Here is an 18,998-nt window from a genome sequence, read left to right on the forward strand (position 1 = left end):
GACACCAGTTGTGTGACCCTGGGCAAGGTACTTCACTTCTGCTTGCCTAGTTTCCTCATTTGTAAAATAGGAATAATAATAATAATAGCACCCACATCCCAGGATTATTTAATGATAAAATGAGAAAATACTTGTAAAGTGCTTTGCACTTTAAAGTATTATATTAAATGATAGCTATTATAGTTGTTGTTATTGTATTTATATTTTTAAAAAAATTCAATTGAATGGAGATAGAATGAATCTAAAACACCAAGGTCTTTTTTTCTTCCATAAGTGATTTAACAGCAGTTTTTGTTTAAAAAGAAAAAAGAGCTTGGGCTCTTTAGTTGACCACAAGCTCAATATAAATCAAATGTGAGACAGAGTAACTAATAATATTTGCATAGCATGTGAGAACTTACAAAGTTCTCTATTCTCCTTTAAACAATGCTATCAGGTAGGTAGCACAAACAGTATTTTCATCAATCTACAGAAAAAGAAACAAACAGTTAAATGGGTCAGCCATGGATCACATAACCAGTAAGTGGTAGAGCAGATGCTTAGACCCAGTTTGATTCTTCTAATGCCATCAAACCATGCTGCTTACCATGTAATCTTAGGCTGCATGAATATAAGACAGCATCCTGTTCAAGGAAAACACTAATCTCACAAAATTCTGCAGTGGTCATGACATGGAATGTATTGAGGTAGGCCCTAATGCAGTAGAATATATAAAAAAAGGAATGAACATGTCAGTCAGAGGGTTGTAAACATATTCTGTGATGAATAGTTGGGAAATGGGGAAGATGATCTTTAAAATTGTCTTCCAACATTTAGAGGACTGTCCTATGGAAGTAGAATTAGCCTGGTTCTGTGTCATTCTACAAGGCAGAACAAGAACTGATTAATGAAAGCTATAGGGAGGAAATTTTCGACTATAAGATCAACTATTGTTAGATCTGCTTAACTAAAAGGAATGATCCCTGGATCACTGAAAATATTTGAGAGGAGGCTGAATGACTGTTGTCAAGCATATCACGGTGGGTAGTGTGGAGAGGGGTAGATTTTTGCACTATTCAGGCAGTTAGATTTCTGAGGGTCTTTCTAACTATATGATTCTATGATTCTAAAAGTCTATCTGAGCTAGGAAAGAAACAGTGTTAGTAGCACCAAGTTCTAATCCTTGCATTTTCCATAATTGACTATGTCACACTGAGCAAGGCATTCTTAACTTTTTTGTACTCAGTTTCTTCAGTTGTCTAATATCCCAATTTGTTTCACTAAATTTTTATTGAGAATCAAGTGAAAAGGTGGAAGCCCCTAAAAGTTAGAATTGCCACACAGAGGTAAAGGATTATGATTTTTTTATTCTCTCTCTTTGAATGAAGAATAAGAGAAAACCTACCCATGTCTAGGTATAAATTGGAAAATCAGTAAGTTTTAATTCCTTCTATTTGTGAGATCAAAGTAACTGTTTTTTAAAAATGAAATCTTCAAAAATTGGTTTTTATAGAAATGGAAAAATCTATTTTGTTCTTCATTATGATCTGGAAAATATCACCATCCCACAATTTTATCTGGAGATCCTTTTTTGAAGGGGAAAACCCCTTACACAGATAATGTCATCAGGTTTCCATTTTAAAATTACCTTGGTAGAAATCAATTCACTTCAAGCTCTAAATCAACATGGAAATGTAGCTGATCAACTCTTGATTACCCCCTATCCCCAATCCTACATGTTGATCATTCAAACTCATGTATAATCCAAAAGTCATTTCTGCAGAATTTATTTGTTCATTTATCAATCAACTAGCATTTTTGGATACAAATTGTGTTCCTAGCACTATGCAACCACAGGATAATAATGATAATAATAAAATGGCTGATATTTATAAGTCACTTTAAGCTTTGCAAAACACTTTACATATATTATCTCATTTTTATCCTCACAACAGCCTTATAAGATAGTATTATCCTCATTTCACAAATGAGGAAACTGAGATTAAGAAAATTTAAATGACTTGTTTATGGTCCCAAAGCTAAGAAGTGTCTGAGTTAGGATGTAAACTGAGTTCTTCCTGATTCCAAGTTCAGTGCACTAAACCACCTGGCTGTCTTACAGAATATCTGAGCTAGAACAGACCTTAGTGATGATCATATACAGGGCTTCTTAAACTTTTTCTACTTCTGACCCCTTTTTGCCTGTGAAATTTTTATGTGACCCAGATATATATTATATAAATCAAACATTTACATATAATAAATGATAATTTGCTACCTCCATATTTGGTTACAACAGGGATGAAGGGTGGAGAACATCCAGCCCACAGTCCATATAAAGTCTGCAAAAATCATTTGCTAATGCAATGTCAAGTGATAATGAGCTGAAAACTAGATACAACTTCTTCCCACTGCTCAAGTTCTATGTGTTTATATGGCCTGCAAATGATGTCATTAATAATCAAATGGTGCTTGATGGAAAAAAAAAAAAGGTTCCCTACTCCTGTATTACAGGGATTCCTTATGAATTTGCAAACCACAGTTTTAGAAGCTGTTAGTTAGTACAATCTCTGCAGTTTTACAGATGAAGAACCCTCGGAGATATTAAATAACTTGGAAAAGGTCACATGAATATCAAGTAGCAGAACCCAGATCCAAACTCAGACTGACTCTATATTTATTCTTCTCCATTATATACCATTCTGATTGAGAATTAAATATGTATGCGGACAAAGAAAGACAGATAAGAAATGTGTCCAAGAAGGGAAAAAAACAGTAGTTATAGAACCCACAAAAAAAAAAAGACCAATACATCATAAATCAAAGAGAATTCTCAAAACCTCAGTCAGATGACAACAGAGATCCTAGGGGAGGAGGAAAATTGTAACCACTAATAAAGCGTTCTCAAGTACCTGAAAATCATCTGGATGGCAGATCACCTTTGGCCACTCACAGGATTAGGAATCCCCAACAGGGAATTCGGGGAAAAGGGAAGACAAGGTCATTTTCCTAGCATCAAAGTGTCTAGTTGGGCAGACAAGAAGCAATTAGAACAATTAAAGAACAAGATAGTATATAATAAAGTGTCAAGAGGCTTGGTACAACCAGCAGGAGAAAATGAGACTACTTAATATGGTGTTAATTAGGCAGTGTAGGCAAGAAATGTTGGAGAACAGAAGAACCAGAGTGAACTAGAATCATTAGAGAAATTTTTATGGAACTTGACTAGGGTCTCATAGGATTTGGAAAGGCAGAGAAAATAAGAAAGGGCATTTTAAACAGGGGGAATCAACTGAAAATTTAGATAGAAACGATTTTGTTTCTTTTACACAATTAACATTCAGATATGGGAAGAGTTCTATATTTATTGTCAGCTCGTATAGTCTCTTTATTGCAAGAGTGGAAATTTGCTTGGTTATATGGACTATCCAGTAGCAGCTGGTTTTTAGATGTGCCAATAAGGTTTGTGACTATATTTGTATGTTTCATTGAGAAATAAGCTGCATAATGGGAAACACAGAATTGTTTTAGACTTCACAGAGAGTGCCTTCACAATCTGTCTCCAAAACCGAGGTATTTTACTTAGGTTAAGGATAGGCTTAGAATGTTCCAGGAATCTTTCTGGGGCATTACTATATTTACTGGCTTCCCGATGGAGTACTTTTGATGGAATATAGAGATGGCATAACTATATAAAGCAATTAGACAATTTATTTTCTAGCTTACAGACAATCAGTTTTGTGACTTTGTAGTCAAACTAGTTCAGTAAAATTTTAAAAAGCATTTTAAATCCACATGCTACTCATTCTTCAAAATCAAGCTCAGCAAATTGCCTTCCCATCAGATCAAAGAGCTTATAGGTGAAATAGACCATTGAAGTCATCTAGACTCATCTCTGCATTTTACTGAATAAACTGAGAACCAAAAGGACTAACAGACATGCCTGAAGTCTCACAGATAGTAGATTTAAAGGCTGAGATTTAGATCCAGGTCTTCTAATCCCAAATCTAGTTCTCTGTTTTGCTGCTATAACATGCCTTCCTTAATTAACTTTCTAGGACTAGGGCAGTCTGCCTCCTCTGAACTCCATTTGTTTATAGGCTACGTCTATAATATTTGACCTAATACTTGTCATAAACTGCCTTGGATTGGTAGTTTTATTTTCCTGTGTTTATGTCTTATCTCCTCAACAAGATGAAAAAGCTGTCACTAAATCTTTCCCTGGTCATATATCTCCCGTAGCATTTAGAAAAGCACCCAGCATGGAGGAGACACTTAAATACTTGTTTGAAATGGATTAAAGGAAGACCTGGTCTTACATGTTTTCAGAAGCTTTAGCAAACTAGAGGAAGGGCTGCTGTCTTGATAGATATGCAAGGTGCAATCTTCATGCACATATATTCCTGTGGTTATATTTGTGTGCTGAGCCTTTAATGCCCAGCAGCTCAAAATGAATAAAGTCAGGAAAGTATCCTGCTGTCATGGAAAACACACTCACCTAGGAATCAGAAAATCTGAGTTTAGATCTTGATCCTATCATAACAACAACCACACACGTAATATTTACAAAGCATTTTAAGGTTTGCAAAGCACTACATTATACATAATCGCATTTTGATCCTTGAAACCGCCCTATGATAGGGTGCTATTATTATCCCCATTTTACAAATGTAGAAACTGAGGCACAGCGTGATTAAGTGACTTGTTCAGGTTCAAAAAACCATTAAGTATCTGAGATCAGATTGAAACTTAGATCTTCCTAATGCCAAATCTTTCTTGATTACCTATTGCACCACCCAGATGCCTTGATAATTTGCTATGTGATCTTAAAAGTTATTTCTCATCTCTGGGTCTCAGTTTTCTCATATGCAAAATGAAGCCATTAAACTATGCACCCTTCCAACTCTAAAATCCTATAATTATATGATATTTCTACCTCAAAGGCTCCTTTCAGCCCTAAAATGATACAATTTTAGAGTCAAGTAATTTAACCCTGAAAGAAAAGAACCTAAATTAAAGTCAGAACTTGGGATAAATTCCTTATCTGTGAGAAACAGTATGTTCTGTCCTTGTCACAGCTCTGACCATCTCTTTTCCATCTTTGTCTGCTCTGAACTCCTTTGCCCTAACAATGCATTTTTTTCTTTCTTCCTTTTTTCTTTCCCTTTTCTTTCTTTTTTCTTCCTTTTTAAATTCCCTTTCTTTCTTTTTCTTTCTTCCTTCCTTCCTTTCTTTCTTTTCCTTTTTTTCTTTCCTTCTTTCTTTATTTCTTTCATTTTCCTTTCCAAGGTGGCATTTCAACCTTGGTGTTGGTGAATAAACAGAGAAATAATTTCATTTCTTTTCCAGAATCTATATGTGAATTAAAAAGATATTTGTATATCAAACTGAGATTTCATCTTCTGGTTTCATTTCCCACATTAGGAAAGATTTTAAGGTTTCCAGTTAAGAATGGGTATGACATTTGTGCCAACAAGGCCAACATCTATCCTTACTTAGGAAGACCATATTTATCCTCAGTACCTTCCCGGGTCTCTCACCCCCTTTTCTCTTAGGTATAGTTCTGCACTCATGTTAACACCTGGCTGTTCAGAGCTTCTAAATACTGTGGCTTCCACCATGATCTAGGAAGCTTGGAGTATATTCCCTATGTCTTTTAAAGCCCAGTTTATAGTTAACCCTTTGGGAAATTAATCTCATAAAACAATTTATATTGAGATATTATAGCTGAGTAAGAGATGGTGGATTATGCCTTCCATAATATAAAAATTTATTTTTATCACTCTAATTTAAATATGAATATTAATAATTGCTTACGCTTATATACTGTGCACTTCCTCAGAACAAGCTTTATGGGACATTATACAAAGTTTATTATTCCCACTTTATAATTCATTATTATTTTAAAAGCCAGGAGATTAGTATGATCTTTAGGAATGAAAACCTACTGTTGAGAATTCAAACACTGTGATATTCTGTTGGAATAGAAAATTATATTTAACATAATAATTATAAAGATATATGTGAGGAGCAGCATGTTCTAGACTCTCTGAGGGAGAGTCTAACAGAATCACAAAGGTGTAGTAGCATATACAGCACTGGACTTGTGAGGAAATTTGGTGTTGCAATCATATCTTAGAGACTTACTAGCTATCTAGACCAAAGTGGGCTTCAGTTTCCCCATCTGTGAAATGAGGGGATTGGGTTAGATGGCCTCTAAAATTTCTTTAAGCTTTAAATCAATTATATAATGGGTTCAAATGACTAAGAGTCAGGAAGACTTGGGTTCAAGAGTGACCATACAAGAAGGAACTTGACCTCTCAGGTCAAGTAATTCTCTTAAATAATTCCCTTCAAATAATTCTCTTAAATACTTAGCAAATGAATTGCTAATTTGTACTGATGGAAGAATTTCCATACTGAGTTTCCCACAAGATGCACCATATAATAGAACTAAATATTGAACTGGCTCCATTGAGTTATATTTCTATACTGCAGTATAATGAACTGAAGCAAGAATTAGGGGTAGGGGTAGGAGAGAGGAGAAAGGACAAAATTAGGAGAGAGATGCTGCTACCTCACTATGCTAGACTGGACACTGACTTTCTTTCACAGTCTCTTGCTATAATTTATTCAAAGCCATCCATGTAGCAATTTAATAAGTAATAGCTGATGATTTTTTAAAATCCCCAGACATAGTAATTTACAAAATAAGAATCTGACTCGAAGATGTCTTGATGAGGTTTTGTTATTTTTAATTTTTGTTTCAGCAATGTAAGGTTGCTCTAAAGGAACCACGTCTTTAAGAGAGAGGGTAAGGGACTGGAGCTGTGATATCATTGGTTTAGGGACTTAAATTAAATTCATTCACTTAGAGAATGCACTTTCTCTGCAATTCTTAAGTTTTAGGGATACCTAAAAAACACTATCTTGCTCAGGGTCACTCAACCAGTATGTCAGAGGCTGGATGAACATCAGCCAGCCAGAACTTTATGACTTCAAGGCCAGAATTCTCTTCATTCTACCAAGCTACCTATATGGTCTTAAGAAACAAAAAGTAAACCAAAAAATTGCCACACCATCATGTCCTTCCAATAAAATTGGGGCTCCATGAAACCTATGAGGATTCTAGACTCCACAGGTCCCTTCAGAAGGAGAGAATTCTGCCAATGGAACCAGCAAGACTGGACCAAAAAAAAAAAAAAACTGAAGGCACCAAAGTTTTTTGGAAGGAGAGGAAAGAGGGAGGCCTATTCTTGTTTCTTCAAACTCTCATCCCCAGATACCTCAGATCCTCATGCTGCCTGAATTGCTTTGTTCGGGAAAGAACAAACTTAAAATAGGATCCCTCCAAGGAGTATATGCATTTTAAAAAATTAATTAATAAAAGATAGTCTGATAAGAAAACTGCTTAACTCTACAAAAACAACATTAAGGATAAAATATGAAATACAATGACAGGCTGTGGGTAGTGATTTTATTTTTGTTTGTTTTGTCAAAGAACCCTCTCCCACATCTTTGACATTTTACCATATCAATGGCCATTCTACCTGAGGTGGACAAGATTTGAATTAAGAAGGGAGGAGGCAAAAGGGAAATTGACAACAAGAAAGTAAATCTTATTCACTTTCAGTTAATTCTCTCTTCTCTCCATCTTCAGGCTCGCATGAAGATGTCCCTCACTTCCCCTGTGCCTTTAGACATTCTTGCTCTGAAGATACAACCATTCTCTCAGAGTGCTCCAACCTGTTTGGACCACAAGTGTTGGAGAGAACGCATACCATTCTCTGGTAAGTACACAGTTTCCTTTCACTTTGGAGATACCTATTTTTTTTTTAGTAAAGAAGCCTGATCCATCTATTTTTGTTGGGACCTGCATCATGTTGGATTCTTTGACAGAAGGCTGTGATGATAATCTATTTCTGCTCCTGGCTCTTTATCAAGAAAGAAGATTAATATCAAATACCATTATAACAAATATTATCACAGAAAAAGTCTATATAACCAAGAGATTTTTCAGGCAGGATTGTGCAATGGAAATAATAACAGACATTTCTGGTTTAGCCAAATAGAAGAGTAAGGCCTTTAGAGTGTGATATAATTGGGATTCAACTGGTATGGAAACAAAAACACAATTATTTTATAGAATTTCTTCTTTTCTATTTTACATCCTGAAGGATGAAATTGAGAATTCTTCCATTTGGAAAACACTGGCTTCTTAGTTGTGTAGTCACAGCAGGTTTGCTTTTGGTTTTCACTTGATCTAGTTTGCTCAGAAAGGTGTAAATTTCAGTTCAGACAGAGAAGGAACTAAGAATATTCAGCAGGGATTATAAGCTAAGGATGGTAAACTGGACCTTTTCAGTTGGAAGCAGTTTTCTACCAGAAGGAAGACATAAAATGTGTGCCCACCCACAACATTTCCATTAGGAAAGCAGAAAGGGAAGTATTTTATGAGTCCTGTTTACAGAAGCAAATAGTCAGGAAACCTACAAAATACTTAGCAGCCAAGGTCAGCTGACAAATTATTTGGGAGCCTGGATCTCAGCTTCACCTGGTGCAGAGGATTTATTGGAGGAAGAAGTTATCGTAGATTGACTAAAAAGAGTGATGAATTCAAAGCTCATAGAAATCATGATCAGGCTCTTGTCTTTCTGAGCCAAATTCTGCAAAAGATTGGCTTTTTTGAGAGGATGGGGTAGATCTGGAAGAAGAGTAAGGGTTGCCTGGCTTCCACACCATGCAATTTGGTGTGCCTTTTTCTCTCTCCAACTGCCATCCCCGTTTGGCCCTCTACAACTGAAAAACAGTGGGTTATCCCTTTCCCCTCTCACCCACCATTCATTCCCATGCCATTTTAGGGAGGACCCTTGAGTAGTGTGAGATGGATGATATTCCCAGCTCTACCCCTAGTACCCACTGTTGGGGGGGCTGAGGTCACATTGCTCAAATTTACCAACTTAACCTCTAGATCAATCTCAGCATTCTTTCCTTGCCCAGGAACAATGGGAGTGAAATGCCACAGCCAGGCAATAACAAAAGCCCCCTTCCTTAGAGAACAGAGACCTCCTCTCAGACTAAATCCCATCTTCCTCTTCTCCCTTCCCCCACTCAACTCATGCTATATGGACTTGTGTGATTCTTTGCTTGTTGGGACACTGGCTTCAAGAGAGACAGTACTTGATAGCTATGTTTATTCACCAGGTCATAACAGTCACATGAATCAGTCCTTCCTTAAAGCAGGGTCCCTCACTTATTAAACTTTATAGATGCCATCTCTAAGTCCACTTCTTTCTCTTCTCCCTTATCTTGCAATCTTCCCCAAACTCAGCTATTACTTCCCAAGGCCAACCCTCAGGAAAAGGTTGACACTGGCCAAGTTTTTCCTTGTGAAGGACATGCCTTATAAACCAAAGAATCTTGTATATGACCAGTGTGAGTCAGATATTATTTTAATATTATTTAACATATATACAGTTCTGGCTTGCATGGTGCTTATGCTCAAATTTGGAGACTTTTAATATTTTCCCCCAACAATAAAAGAACCATATTTTATGCTGCCTTGTCTAGTTGACCTTATTTTGTTTTTCCAGATATAGCTGGGCTCTTAAACTAATACTTGACAATAATCAATGAAGGATTTTTGAGAACTTTTAGGAGTATTTAAGGTAAAGGAATATTTTCTTAAAGGAGCACTTTATTAACAAAAATAAATATATAGAAGAATAACTGAATAGTTAAAATTGGAAGAGAAGACCATTCAAAACAAGGTTTAGAATCTTATGTGCTTGGATTTACAATATTCTAGTAATATGCCTTCCTTTTGCCTCATTTAAAGTTTAATACTCAGACTTACTATACATACAATTAATAATATATCTGGCATGTATATAGGACATAGCAAGATTCACAAATATCTCATTTTTTGCTATAGAATATAGGTAGCATTAATATACTCATTTTATAGATGAGAAAACTGAGGTAGACAGAAATTAAGTGACTTACCCAGGTTGATTAAGTATCTGAGTCTGGTTTTGAACTCAGATCTTCTTGACTCTAGGTCCAGTATTCTATCTAATATATCATCTAACTGCCATCTAAAATATTTAAATATTTGATTCTTGAACTCAAGAAGCAGCAAACTAGAGAAATAGAACTTGATTATGACAGATATTAAAATGGGAGGGAAAGGGAATACATAATAGCTGGCAAAGGAGGGAAAAAAACTATAAAAAATCCCAAAATGGTATCATTTAGTCTTTGGGCGAATAGATCCTTCATACTTCAATACCCACCTTAGGCTATCACTCTGTGCAGCATGAAGTACAATAAATATTTATAATAAAGATTCTGAGTCATCAATAGAAGCTAAGTCATAGTCAAATATCAACCAATAAACATTTATTGAAAATGTACTATGTGCCAAGTATTTTGCCAACCATAGGAATATGCATAGAAGAATGAAACAATTTCTTCTCTCAAAGATCTTACATTCTGAAAGGGAATCTATTTGTCTGTCTACCAATTATCTATGTAAATATACACACATATATACTATATGACAAATATTATATATATTCTTTGATAATACTATCTAACATTTACATAGCACTTTAAGGTTTACAAAGCACCTTACTATTATTATCTTATTTGATCCTCACAACAATTCTGGAAGGTAGTTGCTCTAATTATCTCCTTTTGACAGATGAAGGAACTGAAGCAGACAGAGTTTAAGTTATTTGTTCAGAGTCACACAACTAGTATATGAAACTAGATTTGAATCAGGTCAACCTGACTCTAACTCTATCATTATTTCCACTGTACTACCTATCTGTGTCTGTATATACATCTATATGCACAGATATACAATATAATATGTATAAGTATGTATTACATATTATTTATATTTTTTATTATTTATTTATATGTGAGGAACAAAATATAAATAAATAAAAAGCACTTAATATGGGATAGTATGGAGGAAGGTAGTAGTAATTAGATCAGAAAAGATATAGAAATCTACATCAACTTCATGTAGAATGTAGTATTTGAATCATATTTTAAAATGATGGTCAATCTATTTTGTTAAAGAAGGCAAAGGAAGTATATTTTGGAAAAATTTGAGTATTTTGTGCTAATTCTTATTGCAACTCTAGTACTAGGGAAATGTTGTTGTTTTTTGTCCTTCATTTTTGAAGAGGATCATGACATCGGGGAGATGATGCCATGACATGCAAGTGAATTGGATTGGAGTAAGGGAGGGCTGTGCAGGGGCACCTGCCTCACTTTCCCCTCTAGAGCTATCTGGAGCCAAATAAAGGTCAGGATGACAGGAGATGGCCCTGGATCCTTATCTAAATAAATAGATACTTGTTGGGGGACTCTGAAGTCCCAAGTTGTCCTGCCATGTTAGAACTGAATTAATATCTCAAAACCAGAAATGGCTGGAAATTCCTAATTTTAGTTAGTAGAGACATACCACTCACACCTATCTCATTAAAAACAGCCTTGAAAGAGTTTATCTCTTGATTCTCCAGATGTATATGACTGAGAAACTAAAGATAATTTATTTGTTTTACCAAATATTTATAAGATTTCTTTAAGCAGAAAGCTATCTCATGGCATATGATAGAATATTTTTCACATGCAATTATTTGGGAATCATGTAAAATGAAACAACACAAACTTACCACCTACCTCTTCTGTAGGTCAGTTTTAAAAATATTTAAAGACAAGTAGTTTGTTCACCTTCAGTCTTTTCTCTGTGTATCTGACAATGGTATCGCACTGCCGTCCCTCTCCTCTCTGTTTTTGTGACATAACTATCTCTTGGTTCTTTTCCTGTCTGGCCACTCCTACATTTCTTTTGCTTGCTGATTCTACATGTCATACTTTCTAACTGCAGATGCTCCTTAGGGATCTCTCCTGAGTCCTCTTCTCTCTTTGTAATCCCTTTCTAGATCACCTCATGGTTTTGATTGTCATCTCTATGCTGATGACCCACAGACCCATATAGTCAGTCCCCCATCTCTCTACTAAGCAGCAATACGACACCTATTGTTGATCCTTTGTTTTTAAGAGCATTATGACATCAGTCAGGGGATGCCATGATATGTAAATGCATTGGATTTAAGTGAAGAAGCACTATGCAAAGTCATTAGCTTCTTTCTCCCCTTTCTCTACCAGTAATTGTTGCTTGGATGCCCTAAAGACCTCTTAATCTGAACATATACTCAAAACTGAACTCATTAACTTTCTAGGCAACCCTTAACTTTTCCAAACTATTCTGTTTCTGTTGAGGGCCCCATCATACTTTCAGTATCTTTGCTTAATAATCATTCACTCCTCTTCATTCTCATCCTTCTTATACAATCAGGGGCTAATACTGGCCCTTTGCCTCTATGATACTCTTGCATCTGATCTCCTCTTTTGATCCCTGGGGGCTATCACATTAGTTCAGGTCTTCATCACTTCTTGCTCAGATTATTGCAATTAACTCCTCATTAGTCTTCTTGTCTAAAGTTTCTCCTCATTCCAGTTCATTCTATTTGCTGCTATTGCTGCCAAAATGATTTTCCTTAATTGCAAACCTGACCTTCCCATTCCCCTACTCAGTCAACTTCTCTGGTTCCCTGTTGCCACTAGGATCAAAGGTAAACTCCTCTGTTGACTTTTAAAGCCTTTCACAATCTCATCCCAACATATCTTTCTATCCTTTCTGGATATAATTTCCCCTTTTGACTTTGTGATGTAACCAAACTGGGTTGCCTTCTGTTCTTCACACACATATCCTTCCATCTCTTTTCCCTAAGCCTTTCCTAGATTGTTCCCAATGCCGGGACTGTAGTATCCCTATCTCTGCCCCATAACATTCTTCTCTTCCTTCAAGTCATAGTTCAAACATCACCTTCTACAAGAAGTTTCTGTAAGAAACTTGTTTTCTTTGTAGAAAGTTTTCTACAAAGTTTCTATAAGAAACTTTTTCAATTCTCTCAAACTACTAATACCTTCCCTCCTTAATTGCTATTTAACTTAATATTATTAATTTGTATTCCTTTTATGTTTATTCTGTATATACTCATACATCTACTTCTTGTCTTCCCATGATCATTAAACTCTTTTGGAACAGCAATAATCTCATTCTCTGTATTTGTATGCAGTCTTGAACAGTGTCTGGAACATAGTAGATGCTTAATAAATGTCTCTTTCTTTATAAATATATGTGTGTGTACACACACACACACACGCACATACACATACACACACACCCCAAAAGAGCCTTCAAAGTACCAGAAGTTACACTGTTAGAGTTCCTCCTTTGGTTTAAGGCAAATTTGCTAAAAGAAGATAGATTATTTAAAAAGGGTAAAATTTATCTTCCATTGGTCATTCAACCTACAAGCATTTATTAAGTGCTTACTATATGCTAGACACTGTGTAAAACATTTGACATACCAAAAAAGGGCAAAAAGACAATCTCTCTCCCCACAGAACTCACATTCTATTAGAAAGGCAACATGCAAAAGAAGCATACATATAAATTACATAGTTTAAATCAAAGGTAATTGAATACATTCACATAGATCAGCTAAGTGAGAAACCTGTCAAACTGATTTTGATGGGAGGAGGAAATCACAAAGTTCTAGAGAATGGGAATAGATGAGGGTAACAGAACTAAGCCCCAAATGCTTGTAACAGCTATGAGGGTGGTACAACACAGAGGACAATGGATTTTTGTATGTTTACAAATGGAGGAAGGATAGAACTACAGAAGAGAGCAGATGGTGAGTTGGTCATCAAAAGAAAGGTGAGAGATGGGGCAAGCCTGCTGATTTCACAATTAATTAATATGTCTTAAAGTTTGAGGTCAGCTAAAAAAGGGATAAAGTACTAATTTCTTTGCTTTTTCTTTTGAAGCCCCTTGAATGTGTAGTAGGAATTTGGGGTTGAGGTGGGAAAGGACTGATCCTTATAGCTGGAATCCTTTAATAAATTGGGAAAACATCAGCATAGAGATGATAATTAAATCCACGGCAGCTGGTGAGATCATCAAATGAAATCTGGTTCCAGTTAGTGCACCTGGATGAAGATCCACAAAGGTTAAGCAGGAGAGGACAATGTTATGAAAATCTAGGGAGAAGAGAATATCAGGGAGATGAGGCCATGTTAAAGGCTATACAGACTGCCAACAGGATGAAAATGTTTATGTCTTTGGAAAGCTGAGGGTCCAGATGGGGAGAAAAACTAGCATCCACAGAACTAGTTTACAGTAAAAGATAATATAGGATCTTAAAAAAGACTGGTTCACACTCTTTAAGTGCTATAGGAGTTCAGAGTAATTTTTCTGCTTTTCTAAGAACCTCTTTAATCATCAGGGTTGACCTTACCTAGCTCCTATCTGGACTGGATTTGGAAAGGTGTGTCCAGATGTCAGACATTCCCTAAATAGTCCCTTATGTAACCTCCCCATAACTGGACAGTTGGCCTAGATGGAGTTATAAACTCCAGAAAAGGAATGAACCAGGAACTGCCGAAGAAGGACATTAGCTACATTATGATTTAATTTTCTGCCCGAAAGGAACTTTCAGAATTTTATCTGGGCCATCCTTCTCCAAGCCTTACTCTTTATAAATATATGTTTTGTATATGTATATGGTTAAATGGGAAAGCTAGTTGGTAAGTAACTTCCCTCTAGAAGATGAGAGGGAAATATATTAGAAAGATAGAATGGGCTTGGTATTATGAAGACCTGGTTCTGTTTGCCTCTGCCAAAAACTAGCTATGAGAGCATGACTAAGTCATCAATCTCAGGTCCTGAGGAGCTTTTCACGGACATTGGTAGAGGAAGTTTCCATAAAGGGAGATACACCATACCAATGAAATTCTAGGTCCAAAACAAATAAATGTGTACATACATAACTTATTTAACCTCTTTAATTTGAAAATTGTAAATAATTTAAACAAAGCTGGGATAGTTTTCCTTTGTGCTATAGATCTTCATCTATGGGTGGTCAGCTGCAAGAGATGTTCAAGTTACTTAATATAAATTGTTTTCAGTGCTTTAATAATATCAGCTTGTAGACAAGCAATGTACTAATTAACAATAAATATTCTGTTTATTAAAGCAGATCTAGCACAAATGATTTTTGGAACTACTCTATAAAGAGCTAATCACAGTTACTGTGCATACTTCAAAGTGAAAAACTTAATTAAAAACTCTTTAATTTGTAATTCTTAAACTTAACCTGGTTTCTCCCCCTCTTCCCAGAATGATTCCTTATAGTAAATCTGCATTAACATAATCTATCTATTCTCTACAATTGAGTACTTCTATCTGGAAGCTTCAGGAACTGGCTGAGATGTTCATATTGCCTACAATATAATTGATATTATACCTACTGTACACTTGTCTCTGCAACAGTCATCAGAAACTTAAACTGATCATAATAAATATCAAATGATGTAAGGAAATTTCTAGAAACAGTGTGCTGTAACTTAGTGATGTCAAATAGAAACTGGGTCAATATTTCATCAAATTTCTATGAATATAGATAGACTTAGAAAGTCACATATTAGCATTATCTATGTTCTACTGCATTTTATTAAATATTTCTCCATTACATTTTAATTTGATTAGGTCCATTCAAGAATCATCCACTGATGATCTCACTAATGTATGGGAAGCAAGTGATGGACTTGTGTTCAGAAGAACAAGCTTCCAGTTAGTAATTTACCTACCAGTTAGTACCAGTGTGAACCTTAGAGTTAACTCCCTTATTCTCCCTAAGTCTCAGTTTCCTCCTCCATAAAGTGAGGATAATAGTATAAGCTCTTTCCAGTGTTGTAAAGGTTCAAATCATAATTTATGTCCAAGGCTTTGCAAGCCTTAAATTGCTACACAAATGCCAACTTTTATTAATATTATTAAGATGGAATTGACACCCAGTTCCATGGAAGAATTTTGAAAAATGGAAGAATTTTGAATTCTATGCATTTATTGGCTCTTCTTAGCCCACACTATCCCATGTTCAGTTGCTTTATGCATCCATTGGGGAAGCTTAAAGAAGACTTGGAATAGTGAGATAAGAAAGGGATGAGTGGAAAAGGAAACCTGATTTGTCACAAACTATAACGCCTTTTTAAAAAACATTTTAGTACAAAACACACAGTATTCCATTAATGGCAGAGTGAAGACTCTAATAGTGTGGCATAATGGGAAAAAGTCAACTGGGGATAAGATCTAGGTTACACTTTTGGTTCTGCCATTAAATCTTGTCAGGAGGGGAAAGGAAATTAACCTCTCTGGGCCTCAGTTTCCTCATCTGTCCAAATAATGACAAATTTTTAATAATTTAGTAATTTTTAATAATAAAGAGTCCCTACCAGCTCTAATCCTGTGTCTCCTTATGGTTTCCTGACTTCCAGTTTAGTGCTACAATGTTTCCCACTATCCCACATAACTCAACAGTATCCCAGTCACTTCATTCTATTCCTAAAGCTTTAATCAAAGCTCTACTGTCTTTCAACTTTTTTCCCCTTTTCCTTGACAATTGGTTATCTCATTATTTTTATTCCTTGCATCCTACAAATATTTGAGTGTCTCCTTAAGGTCAGGAGTACTATGGAGATACTAAGATGTTCAAACCTTGGCCCCTGCCCTCCAAGAGCTTACAAGTCTAATTGGGGAGAGAAGACAGAAGGATTATAAATAACTACAAGATGAGGCTGTATATGCTAATTGCCAGTTGCCTAGTAGCACTCAGTCTTTGCTGTTCCTTAATGCTTGTCAGTGGGTAGTACCAAGAATGTTCTTTGGTCATTTGGTGTGTTTATGTATTCTGTCTCCCCCAGAGGGCCTTCCTTCCTCTCTGGGGAGGCTGGGGGCATCTGTATTTCTCACTCCCTCCACCCTCCTTCTATCCAGCCTTATCTAGGGCTTTGCAAATACTGCTCCCTCAAGGGAATGTTAATGTTGTTGCTTGCTTGACTGACAGTCTGGAACGATGAAACGCTCAATAGCCTATCGGTCAGTGTTGCCAGATTTAGGTTTTAAATCACTGCCTGGCGTGGGCGCCGGGTATAGACTGGTGTAGGACTGCAGCGACATTGCTTTCAGGTCTGAGACGACTGACTAATGCGCACAGGCGCTCTTCCGCAGTAGATCTTTGTATATAGCAACTTCCATAGCACTAATAGCCCCGACGTAGGGTCTCCCTGGGCCATAGTGACCCTGGAGAAGTTGGAGTTACATAGTGGCTAGGGCTGCTGCGGAAAACAACCTTTTGCATTTTCTTCTCAGGCTTCCGCTGGCAACGAAGCCCTTTTCTGCAGCCCCCTCAATTGCTCCCCTAGCTTAATCATGTTCTCTTTAAGTGACTTCTGGAAGTTACTAGAAAAGCGAAGCTCTGCCTGCTAGCTTCTAGTCAGGGCAGCTTCTCTCAGGGCTACCGGCCTCAGGGCGTCTGGCCGGGATGTCCACAGCTCCGCAGTTACAGGTTAGACTTGGGCGGGGGGATTCTTAGTGCGGTATGTCTGCATTTTGCCGACGCCATCATCATCACTGTTGCCGATATCATCCTTAATATTATTTTGCAAACGCCATGCACTATGGAAATTAACCACTTCCCCAGACACTTCCAATCCTGGCTCTTCTGCCTGGGTGGCTTTGCACTTGCCTTGCAGGAAACGAGGCTTAGGGGCGGGAGAAGGGGGCACCCAAGCTGCTGAGCAGCGTCCAGATCTCAAAGCCCTGTCAGTTCTGGTAACCTCCGTCTCTGCTGTCTGCCCGCTCCAAGGGCTCCAGGAGAAGAAGGTCTCTCCGGTCCTAGGCACTTTGGAAAAGACAGCAAAGGAATACCTGCCCCCGCAGCATCTTCCCTCCCTCTTCTCTCCCATACCCCGGCGCCAGGTTTGGGCACCTCGCCCAGCCATTGGAGCGGGAATGCAGACCTGAGACGTGCCTCGGTTTCCACCGGCGGGAGCCAACTTTGCTTCCCCTCTGGACCCTCCCCCGCGCTCCCTCTTCAGCCCCGAGCTGCTGTTGCTGCTTCTGCTGCTGCCGCCGAAGCCAAAGGAGGGTTAGGCGCTCAGATACCGGCCAAGGGAACCTCCTTAGCGGAGCCCCATGATGTCAGCTTGCATCGTTCAGCCGACGGGCGGCGGTGGGGACGGGGACGGGGCTCCGCAGTCCACTCGGCTCTCCGACGGCAGTGCCGGCCACTGTTCCGGCGCTTCCTCCTCGTGCAGTCCGGGCTCCTGTCCCGCGACTCTGCTACCGCCGCCACCTCCGCCGCCGCCACCGCAGAGCCTGTGGCTCGAGCTCCGACCCGCCTGCATGAGGACCCAGCAATGTCCCAGCGAGTCCAGCGGGCAGACCAGCGGCGAGATCTGCACTAGTAGCAGCAGCGGCGGCAGCAGCGCCGGGCTGTCCCCGGGCTCCGATTCCGACAGCAGCGGGGTGGTGTGCGGCGGCCGGGGCGGGGGCGGCGGGGGGATGCGAGGAGTCCTGTCCCGGTACTGGAGCCTGGAGAGTCTGCACTCAGCCACTGGTAAGCACCCCCTCTTCCTTCCCGGCTGTCGCTGGTCCTACCTTCTCCTTCCTCTACCTTCTCTCTGTCATCTTCCTGTCATCTTCATCCCCTTCCTCTTTTCCTTTCTCCTTTCCATTCTTCCTTATTCCTTTGCCTTTCGCCCTACTTCATCCCCTCTTTTCCCTTCTTCATCTCTCCTTCCTCTTCCATTTTCCTTACCTTCTCTCCCCTCCCCTTTCCTTTTCTTTCCTTCTCTTTATTCCACTGACCTTCGTGGCCGGGTCAGCCAAATTAGATGGGATATCTGGTGAAACAATTTGGGAAAATGAGGAAGCATGTGTATGGTTTTAAGGCAAGATTAGAATTTGGTCAGTTGCATCCCTTATCAGAGTACAGATTGGAACTGTGGTTGAATGAATTCTCAGATTTTGAACCAATGAGCAAAAGTATGTGTTTTACAAACTCTTGGTATAGGTATAAATGTATATA

At 38.0% G+C, this 18,998-nt stretch overlaps 1 protein-coding gene across 5 annotated transcripts in view; it reads left to right on the forward strand.

Moving 5' to 3' along the window:
• The window catches only part of ARHGEF4 (Rho guanine nucleotide exchange factor 4), a 481,275-nt gene that overhangs the window by 268,704 nt on the left and 193,573 nt on the right, over window positions 1–18,998 (forward strand). For 4 of the 5 annotated variants that reach the window (XM_031959839.1, XM_031959840.1, XM_031959842.1 and 1 more), the window contains one exon: window positions 7,640–7,769. In XM_031959839.1, coding sequence (XP_031815699.1) covers window positions 7,640–7,769 — 130 coding nt within the window. Of the gene's footprint in view, window positions 1–7,639; window positions 7,770–16,332; window positions 18,528–18,998 lie in introns of those variants that run through there. The other variant, XM_031959841.1, reaches the window with a different exon arrangement.

This window comes from Sarcophilus harrisii, chromosome 3, assembly GCF_902635505.1.
Source record: "Sarcophilus harrisii chromosome 3, mSarHar1.11, whole genome shotgun sequence".
Taxonomy (NCBI): Eukaryota; Metazoa; Chordata; class Mammalia; order Dasyuromorphia; family Dasyuridae; genus Sarcophilus; species Sarcophilus harrisii.